The sequence below is a fragment of the Lithobates pipiens genome, unplaced genomic scaffold (assembly GCF_037356315.1).
Source record: "Lithobates pipiens isolate NorthernLeopardFrog02 unplaced genomic scaffold, aLitPip1_a1.2 Scaffold_1, whole genome shotgun sequence".
Taxonomy (NCBI): Eukaryota; Metazoa; Chordata; class Amphibia; order Anura; family Ranidae; genus Lithobates; species Lithobates pipiens.
Window position 1 is genome coordinate 148,736,565 of NW_027507685.1, and position 13,059 is coordinate 148,749,623.

Genomic DNA, 13,059 nt, shown 5'->3' on the forward strand with positions numbered 1-13,059 from the left:
ACCATAATAAAGCCTATGGGAGATATCATTGATTGGGTTTCAAGTATAATTCCAGGTTTATTCTCACTTTTGATTGTTGGTTTCGGCCAAGCTGGCCCAAATTAATGCTTCCATGCCAGAGCAGTCTGGCCGCAGTTGGCTGAGGTGGAGAGGCAGTCTGATGACCTCATAATCTCAACCTTGGCCAATCAGAGGAAACCTTTATATTGACTGATACAAGTACAAGGCTTCAAGGCTTCTCCTGACTGGTGCCGATGCGCTAAGACTGACTCAATCAATACCGGGCGGCAGAGAGAAAGGCAGAGCACAGTGCTGCTTACTGTATAAAGCTAATCCAACTACAGTCTATTACAGCAGCACCAGCGCCCTGAATGTTCTGGCATGGAAGGAATTCAAGAAACATTTTCTAGAATGCACGTAATTCTAATGAATGGGTTTTTCTTTCAGGAAGTTCTACCGTATTTATCCCAAAATCGAGATTATACAAACTTTTGTATGAAAACCTACTACTGTATGGATAGCTTTATACAGTCCCTCAGTAAGGTTCCTTACACATTGCAGTCCATTTGTGATCCAGGATTAGGGATCAGGTTTGTCAGACCGAACACAAAAATGTTGTGCCCAGTCCCATTTTTACTGACCGGTTCAGATATGGGCAGATATAGGCAGAACCACATCCATTGACATTCAGCCACCCATAGCGATTACAGGGTAGATAGGAAGAGATCAACAGGCCCATCATGGTCCGATACACTTTGCATGGACCCACTTTGGCCAAGTGGGTCCATGCAAAAACAGATAATTGACAAACCCACTCGTGCAAAGCAATAAAACCAGGAAAAGATAAACATCAGTATCACCCCGAACTAAAGAAGTTTCAGTTTATAGCCACAAAATATGTGTTTTGGTAAAAATAAAGTCATTTGATGTTCATTAAACCTGGTGCCATCCTTAGAATCACGACAATGGGCAAACCACTGATGGGTCTTTTGACCTCTTTCCATGTATGTAGTTCAACATTCACCTGAGAACCCTGCAGATGATCCAGGATTTGGACTCCCGTGGCATCGAGAGTTACGTAGTTAATCCTGCATGGAGAAAGGCATTTTTTCACCCGCGTCTACAGAAGGTTGCGTGTTTTTACACCACAGGGTTACCGCAACCTCAACAGATGTAGATCATGTATTTATTTTCCTGTCCTAACAATTAACCTTTTTTGACTGAATAATCACATTAGAAGTACACTAGAAGCTCTCTCCCGCCTCCCCCCTCTTTTTTTTCCAGTGGACACCCCAAGCCTTCACATATAACAGGGTTTTTCAACCAGGAATCCATGGAACCCCCCAAGGGGGGGCAATGAGAAATGTCTGCCTCTCAGATAAGTTCCCACTGACATCACTGATACTTTTAGCTATCCGTATTCTTCCCAATGACTAAACGTGTAAGGAGCAATTGTCCCACTGACCATCACACTAACATGTCATGTACGTTGTATATTAGTAGTAGTAATTTTTAGCAGGGGTTCTCTGAGATTGGAAAGATATGTCAAGGGTTCCTCTGTGTTTAAAAGGTTGAGAAAGGCTGGTCTATAATCTGCCATTGCAGCCAATTCTTCAATTCTCAGTGGACCACCACACCCTAAAACTCCATGGGGATCACATGGGTCCCTTTCTCTCCCATCACAAGATAGTTGAAATATTGGAACGGACACCAAAGTCACATATGTGACATCTGTTTCCGCTCTGATCCGACTCGGTGGGGGCTCAGTCTAGGATCCCCTGCTGAGACGGAATGGAGGGTGCTCATGTGAAAGGGGCCTTACACTGCATAGTATTTGCACTTTACTGTCAGTGTATATATGTTATACTGCTTCAAGTGGACAGATCTGCTTTAAGTGACTGAACAAAATATCATATTATCGAGTTACTGATTTCTTCCCAGTGGTTAATCAGCAGGGATGGTGAATGGAATGGCTGATATACTACAAACATGTACATGAAACAGAATTGGGAACATATGGCACAGCAAGCAAGTCTAAATCGGAAAGTTAAAACAAAAATTACTGTCCGCCTAATATAACAATAATAACTCAAAAAGTGCAATGAGTCGTTTAATGTAGAGACCGCTAAGCCCTTTATTGGGCAGAATTCTCCATGTGGCCGAGCCCATATTCATAACTATTAAAGTGAAAGAGGATTTCCGCTTAAAAATATTATGTTATTACTAGCCTCAAGGAGGCAAATGTTGCAACTAAGCCTTCCAGTCTAATTAAGAAAATACTGAGCAAGAGTAATAAAAGAGTGCATGGATCCCCCGCTCATTGGATGAACTCTGAAAGACGCCAATGTTAACAGGCTGCATGATGAAAGCACCATGTTATGGTGGGAAGGTGGACTTCACATTCGCTAGTACTGCTGATGACAGCCAGGCCAAGCTGGGGGGGGGGGGGGGGTTGGCTATATTCTTAAGTCACATCCACACTACTGATACAACAAATCAAGTAAAAATATATATGATAAAAAAAATAACATCAAAGTGTGTATGACCAACATGACAGCTAGGTCAAGCTGGCTATACTCCAAACTTCTTAGGACTCATCCACACCACAGTGCTTATGTCAATGCATGTAAAATACGTGTGTTATTGTGTTGATGTTGCACTTTTTAATGCCGTAATGTTTTGCATTCTGGCATTTTTTTTTCAGCACTCTATCATAGAATTTGATGCATTTCCAGCACAGACCAGGGCAGAGATTGGTATGAACAGGCACCATTGAAAACAAAGCTATTTGCCTTGTCCTTGTGTAGGGACTGTAATGCGCAATGAAGCCCAAAGTCAGTGAACAGGTCCTTACATTTCAGCAGAGACATGCTTAGAAGTTTATGAAAACTCGAACAATACATTTTTATCTTATTTGCTCCCCTTTTTCCCCTTCAATATAACATTGAAAGGGCTTTTTTTTATATCTATTTGAAAAGTGCAAAAACAGTAGCTGTTCATCCAGCCAGAGATCTTGTGAGCTCATAATTTCCTCTTTCTGACACTGTACTGTTAGCAGTGTTCCTTGTTATCTATGTAAACTACAAACTGCCTCCCCTTATATTGGAGATGAGAGGAAAGTGTTATGTAGTGCTGTCCCCCTGTCCTAGGGTGGCAACGCTGTCCAGTATGCTTGTCACCCTAATGCCCTGTACACACAATCGGATTTTCTGACAACAAATGTTGGAGGTGAGCTTGTTGTCGGAAAGTCTGACTGTGTGTATGCTCCATCGAACATTTGTTGTCGGACTTTCTGCCAACAAATGTTGGCTAGCCGGTTCTCAAATTTTCTGCCAACAAAACCTTGTTGTCGGAATTTCTGATCATGTGTACACAAGTCTGACACACAAAAGTTCACGCATGCTCAGAATCAAGCAGAAGGAGCCGCACTGGCTACTGAACTTCCTGTTTCTCAGCTTGTTGTATGTCTTGTACGTCACTGCGTTCCCACATTCATAATTGTTGGCCAACATTTGTGTGACCGTGTGTATGCAAGACAAGTTTGAGCCAACATCCTTCGAACAAAAATCCACGGTTTTGTTGGGGGAAAGTCCGCGTGTACGGGGCATAAGACAGGAAGTATGTTGATGGCAGCATTACCAACCCAATAAATGCAGCCCCCACATGGACTGGTAAGCTGCAACACTCCAAATTTTTGCTTTTGAGTTTAGATTTTTGCTGTTACACTTTAAGACTTGCACTATGTTTGGTTTTCCTTATTACAATATAATGTGTTTGTATCTATGTGCTGACCATTTTGTTCCTCTTATTAGCCTTGTATGGCTCACTGGGGATTCATTCATTAAAATTGTGCCAGGGACAAAATCGTGGTGTTGACTATTGCAACCAATCAGATGGTCCTTTTCATTATCAAATCTATAGTGACATGAAAAATGTCAAGAGGAATCCAACTAGCTGTTGTGAGCAACTCTTCCATTTTTGTCCTCTTCAGTTTATCCAGTCATACTATGGGGTTGATTTACGAAAGACAAATAGACATAGTTCATTTTGCAAGGGAATTTTCTCTTAGTTTAGTGAATGAGGTGAAGTTCTCCCGATTTCCCTTGTCCAAATCATGTTTAAGCAAAAATGTTTTTTGAATTTTTCTTGCATATGATTGGGTATTCTCTGCAATTAGTAAATTAATCTCTGATTTTCATGTGTTCATTATAAAAAAAATCTTTGGACTTCAGGCTTATGTGAACCTCCTCTGTCACCATCTCCTGGTTAATAGTCTTGTTCAACAGGCCAGTGTAAATAGCATTTGCCTCTAGCAACAGGATTTATTCAGTTCCGATGATTCTGCTGAATTATTGAGACTGATCTACTAAAGTAGTAAAAGTTGTTCACTGAAAGTAAATATCGGTATATAAGGTGAATCTGTCCAATCATGTACAAAAGGTCATTAAAATACAGGCTGTATGCTAGAACATGCTATATTGAACACAACATTGCCTTATTTACTAAGCTAATTGAACAGCCCCCAACTCTTTAAGTAAATGAACCCCCAATGAATTGCAAATTTTCACTTCATCCCTTTGTAGGACAATTTTTTACACATTGAAACAAATAGAATTAACTTGATAAACCGGTTTGACCGAAGGTGTGTATGAAGATTTGCATAAATCCAGATATAGAAACTGTATGATACTCTTGGACAGATCTGCATATATTGATGCATGTGCAAAAAAAATCACAACAAAATATGAAATCTATTAAAACAATTCACTCTTCTCGAAGGATTTTATTTATGTATTCTATTAGTTGAACTTTACTAGATGGACTTTTTATCCTAACTATGTAACTATGGATATTTGCAGATTATAGGAAGTCAATTTGATATCAGCCATATACAACTACATTCATCCTAAAGACTCAAACACAATCTTCTTGCATCCTTCACTCAGTGCTGAATTAAATGGACTCCTTCTACGAAGACCCAGACAGAATGGAAAGCTAAAACCGACGGCAAACTTTATGGTACAATGCAATTTTTACCTTCCCGAGCAAACGTTTATGATCATGGACGGAAAAAGTATACAGTGTTTGGTAACCTTTGGATGGGCATAACTTGCAATATTCCATTAGTGAATAGGTAAGAAACAAAATTGAATATTGTGGATCCATAAAATTCTATAAATACCGTCCTAATAAATTGCTGCTTTTTGAATTATGGGGTTGATTTACTAAAACCGGAGAGTGCAAAATCGAATGCAGATGTGCAAAGAAACCAATCAGCTTCCAGGTTTTCTTGTGTCAAAGCTTAATTTAACAAGCTGAAGTTAGAAACTGATTGGCTGCCATGCACAGCTGCACCACATTTTGCACTCTCCAGCTTTAGTAAATCAACCCCTTAATGTCTTTCTAAACAGCTATGATGTTCCAAGAGAAGGTTTTGCTTCTCTTGTATCCTAATGCTAAAATGTCTGAACTGGAAAGAGTCCTTGACTAATGAAGACTGGGGATTTGTAAGTCCACCTTGATGAAAGACACTCAAACTTCACCACAATGGGTCCTAGTAGCCCTGGGTTTGAATCTCAACATGGAAAATATCTACACTGAATTTGTATGTTTGCCTCCTCATCCGTTCATCCTCAAACTTCTACACTATGAAGACCACGACAACATTCTCATCATGGCTTTCATAAAAGGAGCTGTTGAAATTAACGGCTCCAAAGTTTCTTTCTTCCTGGATTTTCAGTGGAAACAAACAAATTTTAATTGTTTATGGCGCTGGTTGAGAAATTAGATTGGAAGCTCTTCTGGTGCAAAGGACCGATGTGAAGGGTTTAATTTTTTTCTGTAAAGAGCTGCGGAAGACGTGCCAGTGCAATGCAATAAATGTATGCATGATAAAAAAATGAATTTTACATATATATATTCCAAAGACATGCTAATTGGCTCCTGTCTAAATTGGCCCTGGTATGTGTATGTATGCATGTGGAATAGGAACCTTAGATTGTAAGCGTCTTGAAGCAGGGACTGATGTGAATGTACAATATATATGTAAAGTGTTGTGTAAATTGTCTGCACCGTATGAATAATAATAAAAAAAAAATAAAGAAAGAAAAAATAATATATATATATATATATATATATATATATATATAGATAGAGCTATATATAGATAGATATATATATATAGATATATAATTTTTTATATTTTGTTTGGGATATAGCACTACCAATAACATGCTTTTGGGTTCACGCGGAAACGTAAAAACGACAACATTCAACTGCTACAGTAGCCTTGCTAGGCATCAAAATTGCAATGACAGCTCAAGGCTCACATATCTTTGTACAGCCACTTTCTAACTGTTAATGACTGGTAATTGGAAAAAGAGACACACACACACTAATGGAATCCATGCAAGGAACACGACATATGTACAGCCGGCCCACATGTTTACAAACCGATATACCTGCTTGGCTTGACGTGCAATCATTCAGAGTAATGTTCCTGCAGTCTTGTAACCTATAGAATTTCGGGGCAGGCTTCTCAAGATAATAAGTGACTAGATTGATTGACATTGAAGGCAGATCTGCTGTGCTATTGGCCACAAGTTTTGTGATGTCAAGCCCAGAGATTCCCTCTCGCTGCTGGTCGTTTTTCAGCAAATAAAAAAAGTGTCACACACACCATGCAGATAAACGGCCAACATCAATCTTTGAGTCTAATATTAATTCCCTAAAAATTCTTCTCTATGGTTAATTATTGTGAGACTTGGTTTACATGTATTAATATCTCTTGATAGGTAATTTCTGTCTATAAATACCCTAAATAATTACATATTAGATCGTACTCTTCCAACCATTTTCCTGGCCTATCAATCAGGTACAAATTGAAGCTGATTTACGAAGGAGTTGAAAATATTCACGTAACAAATTGTGTGAATATTAACTTCAATTATCCAAACATGTGAAACGCAAATTCTCTATTTTATCTGCATGTGATTGAATAACTAAAGTGAATATTCAGGTGTGTAGATTCTCAATCAGCCCAATTGCATATTCCAGACTTTGATAGGTACCTCTAGGGATACGGCCAAAGGGTCCAGGGGGGCTTCTCACAGACAAATTAAATTTTAGGATAATAGAATGTATATAGCCCACACTGGAGAGGGATATTGGATAAGATTGCTTGAAATGGTTTGCACGCATTTAGGAGGTGCCGACATTAAATATACAGTATAAGTACTGGTAATAAAGGCACACTTTAGGAGACACTTATTATAAACACACACATATCATGGTTACTCTTTAAGTACATTTCTGCAGTTTCAGAGTACATAATATAACATGGTAGGGAATCACTGGCCTATGACTCATTTTCAAATTCATCGGACCTTACACTGGTCATTAAAAAAAAAAAAAAAAAATAGATAAAGCAAGTTATCAATGCTTAAAATTTACTAAAAATGCAGTTAAACTAGAAATTTCAAGCCTTTTGATACCTTCCAATGGGCCCCTATTTTAACTTACAGCTAAACTTCACTTAATTACACTTATTGCTTTTGAATATATGTGATTAGATTATTTTATATAAAAATTATTTACTTGCCAAAAAATCTTGAAGCAACAGAAGCTTGCATTATTTGTTTTTTGCAAATACAATGAAATCTTATACACGTGCAAAAAAGTTATTGCCTATTATATATAGACAAAAAATATAGAATGAGAAATGGATGCCAGTCTCTTCAAAGGTAAATTACTCGTAAGTTACTTATTAATATATATATTTTTTTATTTTTATTTTAAGGTCCAAACTGTATAAGTATTATCATAATAGAAAAACAACACTTTAACAAGTTTACTAGGTTGACCCAAACTTACACTTGACCTATCATAAAAGCAATCATTAGAAACATAAAAAAATAAGAAAATGTATGTATATATATATATATATATATATATATATATATAAAAGAGAGAGCGAGTGTGTGTATATATATGTGTGTGTGTGTGTGTGTGTGTGTGTGTGTGTGTGTGTGTGTGTGTGTGGAGAGAGGGGGCTATCTATATATATTCTCATTTTTTAACACTACTTTTTATTATATATAAACGTATGTAAAGGTGCATAGGGTCTATGTTGTATAAGGAATAAGTCGTACAAAACCTAGGATCTATCCTGTGTCTCTGCAACTTATTTGTTAATTATACATTGATGAGCCAGGCAATCAAAGTCTGCGCTGACCATAATTACCTTCCTCCAACGTATAATGGCTCTGTACAAAAGCCTAGGACAATTTCATTTACATGGTGGGGGAATTTACAACACTGAAAAATACCCCCCCCCCCCCCCCCAAGGGTCTCCAAAAACAAGAGAGATAGTAAAAAGATTGCATAATGTTTGTTGTTCTGAAGACTCATAAAATATTGACAGCAGAATAAAAAAAAAATTATGTTTTACTAGAAGAGTCATTTTTATGGCCAACTGGGAACTTATTTTATGTTCAAATATCCAATCACATGCAGGGAATTTTTCTTAATTTTTTTTCCTATATGTGGGATAGGTGTATTAAAACATCATCAGGTCTGTTGGACAAACTTAAAAAAGAATCCTACATGGTTTATTTCAGGGCTGTCTATCTTGTATGTTGTAAATACCCTGCTGAGAAATTTAAAAAAATAAAAATGTAGTAAATTTAGACAAATGTAGTAAATACCATTATTATGTTATAATCTATTTATTTATATGTATGTTTTTACTAGTTATTTATCTAGCTAGCTTGCTATCTTCCTACCTATCTTTTATCTATCTAGCTATCTATGATGTTATTAATCTGTCTATCTTCTATACATATATGTATGAAAAGGCATATACATACAGAATTTATTTTTTAATTATGTGCAAATACCATTTTTATATTTTCCTCAGGAGAAAACTTACATATGAAAAAAATGTTTTTTTTTAACTGATTAAAAAAATGTAATGATGTTAAAAAAAAAAAAAAAAAAAGGATGTTTCCTGTTAAGAATGCCACTAAATTGAAAACTTCATCCTGCATAATGAAAAGAAAATACTAAAATAGGCTATTTAAAGTAAAACCTTCAGAATTCATTTTTTTCAATCACGTGCACAAAAATAATTGGATTATTGGATATGGAACACAATAAGCCAATTCACCCTATCGGGCTTATGTAAAATAATACCACTCTTTAAAGTAAGCATTGAGGAATTACTGTTTCATTTCAATGTCAAACTCTGTGATTTATTAAAATGTATGAAGTCTAAACCCATTGGAATCTTTTGATTTCTGGGTACCACTACTAGGTAATAACCACCAACTCAGTTCCTGCCTGGATTCAGACTTCTGGAACAATGTTACTTTATAGAACAAACTTTTACCCAGTTTAGAGGTCGATGACAAGATTCCCTGTTATTAAAGTTTTACCAAATTGTGATTATTTCAGAGTCCTTGGACAAAAAATGAATTACAAATTTATTGAGTTTTAGGTTTTTCTTTCATTTTCACAATTGTCAAGCCACGCTAGAAAGTTTATACCTCCAAAAAAAAAATTATTTATTTTTTTGATGATGAAACAGGACGACTGACAGCTGTCTCCATTTTGGAAAAGGAAAATTGTTTACAGTTTTCATTAACCTCTTTTATGCCGCAGGGGCCTGAGGCATACCAAGCTAGATCTTTTTCCTTTTTCATGAGTGAGCAAAAACTATTTATATACATATATGTATATATGTATATGTATATATATATATATATATATACACAGACACTGTATATAACACACACATTATATATATATATATATATATAATATATAAAATATAGATAGTTATAGAGCTGTATATATATATATATATATATATATATATATATATATATATATATATATAAATAAATAATATAGATATTTATATATATATATATATATATATATATATAGAGAGAGAGAGAGAGAGAGAGAGAGAGAGAGAGAGAGAGATCTATCTTTATATATATATATATATATATATATAGAGAGAGAGAGAGAGAGAGAGAGAGAGAGAGAGAGAGAGAGATCTCTATCTTTATATATATATATATATATATATATAGATAGAGAGAGAGAGAGAGAGAGAGAGAGAGAGAGAGAGAGAGAGAGAGAGATCTCTATCTTTATATATATATATATATATATATATATATATATATATAGATAGAGAGAGAGAGAGAGAGAGAGAGAGAGAGAGAGAGAGAGAGAGGGAGAGAGATTTAAAAAAATAAATAGAGATTTATCAAAGTAACTTTCCACTAGTCAGCTCAAATTAAAAATTTTTTAATAAGTTTCAACAATGTATGCAAAAGTGTATGCAACAATTATTTATTTACAGTTATTAAAACAATAAATTTTTATTGAAACAACTAATTTATTTTTTTGTGATGACTAGCTGGAAAAATGTGTTATTTTGATGGGGAATTTTTGTATTGCTTAGATATGCATCACTGTCAACTTATTTTGTGTTGCTTGCATTTCTGCTCAGGCTATAAATCTTATCTATGTATTTTTACCATCAAACGCCTGCGCAGTGAAAGTTCAAACGTTACAGTGATATACATTTTCCAGCATGCTGGAAATATAACCATCAATGGCATCGGTTTTTGGGGCGTTGTATTAGTAATCATCCTATGCATCTCTAAAGATTGTATTATGTGGCACTTAAAAACATCAGACAAGAGTCAGCATTCTAGAAGTGACTTAATTTGTAAGCATCATAAATTATATTTTGCATGGCCTATAAAACAGAGCCCTAAGAAGGGTGCAGTGGCAGTGTGTTTAAACTAGCGGATCATCTAGAGGAGATTTACTGCCTAGGTATATCAGATTCTGTATTCAGCAAAGCCTTGGAATCTTTAGCTTAGCTGTTGGTGCATTAAGGAGCTGATTTATTAAAGGATTCATTTTTACGCTGGGACGGCGAATCTGCGCTCATTTCAAACATCCTGGGTGAATCCTAAAAGATATCCCGTGAAGATTGTAATTTTGTCATAAATGTTACATTTAGACAATTCATAAAAAATTGATATTAAAAAATTGGGCACCCCTCAAAAGTTTAATATGTCAAGATATATATCAGAGATAAAATGTGTGTGTTCATACCATTACCTGACTAGGTAGTGTATGAGCGGTCTGTAATGGTAAATGCAGACATTGTCCAGTATGCTGGGCATTTTGTATAAACCACATATATAATATAGTCAAAAAATAGCGTTCGTTATAAATCAGAATGGAAATACTTAGCTAGGTAATCATTTGGAGAACAAGCATCTACTGGATCTATTGTCATTCCAGCTATGCCAATGTCAGCTATGCCCAATTTCTGCCCCCTAATGAACAAAGTTCAGTTGGTATCTGTCAATGACAAAGCACCCCAATTTCTGCCCACTAATGAACAGCGCAGCGTTGGTATCTGTCAATGACAAAGCATCCCAATTTCTGCCCCCCCAATGAACAAAGTTCGGTTGGTATCTGTCAATGACAAAGCACCCCAATTTCTACCCCATAATAAACAACGTTCAGTTGGTATCTATCAATGACAAAGCACCCCAATTTCTGCCACCCCCCCATGAACAGCGTTCAGTTGGTTTCTATCAATGACAAAGCACCCAACCTTTACTAAACACATGTGGTTGCTTGTGTAGGCATTATGCAATGTGAAAAGCTCGCAATCGTATTGTCTCCGGCATGCAAGTAAACCGTTATTCAGTCTACATCAGCCTCTGGAGCATTTCCAAGTATACTTATCTCTACTGTGATGAGACACAAAATATTTCTTAATTTGAACAATTATCCGGACATCAGACTCACACACCCCCTTACCAGAACTGACCCCTCCCCATCTCTGAGAAGCATCTCTTGGGTGCAGCCCAGATGGTCCCAAAAAGCCGGTTACGGTATGGGGGGGGGGGGAGAGAACCTACCTTCCTGTACCGTCACTTCGCTGTCACTGCTGCCCCCTGTCATCGGGTCCTTGTCCTCTTCCTCGTTCGGTGGCCGCAGATCTCGGGAGCCCTGCATCCCTGCAGCCGCTGCTTCCTCCAGGTCCAAGAGGTGGCTGACACTGAAGTTCTTCCTGCTGTGGGGAAGTTCTGGGGTTTCCAAAATCCGCATTGTGTTAGGGGGTCCTGACTTGTCCAGGCCAAGATCCCTATCCATAACCCTTGCCCTGGTCACTTTGCTGCTTCTTTCTCCCCCCAGCCCCCCCCCTTTCCTCAGATCAGACTTTTAGAAGACTTGACTTCCCTTGTTCTGCAAACTTCCCGAAAAGAAAAAAAAGAAAACTTCCCTTCTCCTCTTTGAACTTTTCCAGTAACTTTTTCCCTGCTGCTTCTCCTTCTGCTCCTCTCTCCAACCGCCTTGAATCTCTTCTCTCCCTCAACTGACTTGACTTCCCCCTCTGCTTTTCTTTTAGTGTGTGCTATCTGCTTTTCTCCTCTTCTTCTTCTCCCCTTCACTCTCCCTGTCTTCTCTCCCCCTCTAGGGCAGGGACCAACTCTCACTCACATGCACTTTCAGCCAAGTGACCAAAAAACGCCTTTTCTGACGTCTAGAAGAAAACACAACCTTTTTTTTTTCTCCCTCTCTCTCTCTTCCCTTTTTCTTTTCTCTCTGGTTCTTGGATAAATCTTTCCACACGCCCCCTCCTTCTCTCAACGCTGACCCTTGACCCCCCTTCCCTTTTTTTTTTCTTTCTCCCTAGTAGAGAAAGGAAAGGAAAATGAGATGGTCAGAGTGTTTTTCTTTCAGCTCTTCAAGATGTGTCCTAGTGGTTCAAAACGTGAGGTTAAGTGCTTCTATCAACAAGTGTCCCTAGGAAGCGGGGCTTTCCCAGCTCTAAGGGGTTACTTTGGGGAACCTGGGGGTAGATCTGAAAAATTCCTGGGCTTCGATGGATGACCCTATAATAAGATCACAACACCCAAAGGACTTTTCAAACAAGGGTTAAATATATATTATGTGCACTCGCGGGGCATCAATACTTGGCGTGTTCAAATTCAGAGACTTTTCTGATTATTG

At 37.3% G+C, this 13,059-nt stretch overlaps 1 protein-coding gene across 1 annotated transcript in view; it reads right to left on the bottom strand.

Moving 5' to 3' along the window:
- PRRX2 (paired related homeobox 2) overlaps positions 1-12,604 on the bottom strand; it is a 111,239-nt gene extending 98,635 nt beyond the window's left edge. The window contains exon 1 of the mRNA XM_077478426.1: positions 11,964-12,604. Coding sequence (XP_077334552.1) covers positions 11,964-12,198 — 235 coding nt within the window. The 5' untranslated portion in view covers positions 12,199-12,604. The remainder of the gene's footprint in view (positions 1-11,963) is intronic.
- Between the last annotated feature and the right edge of the window lie 455 nt (positions 12,605-13,059).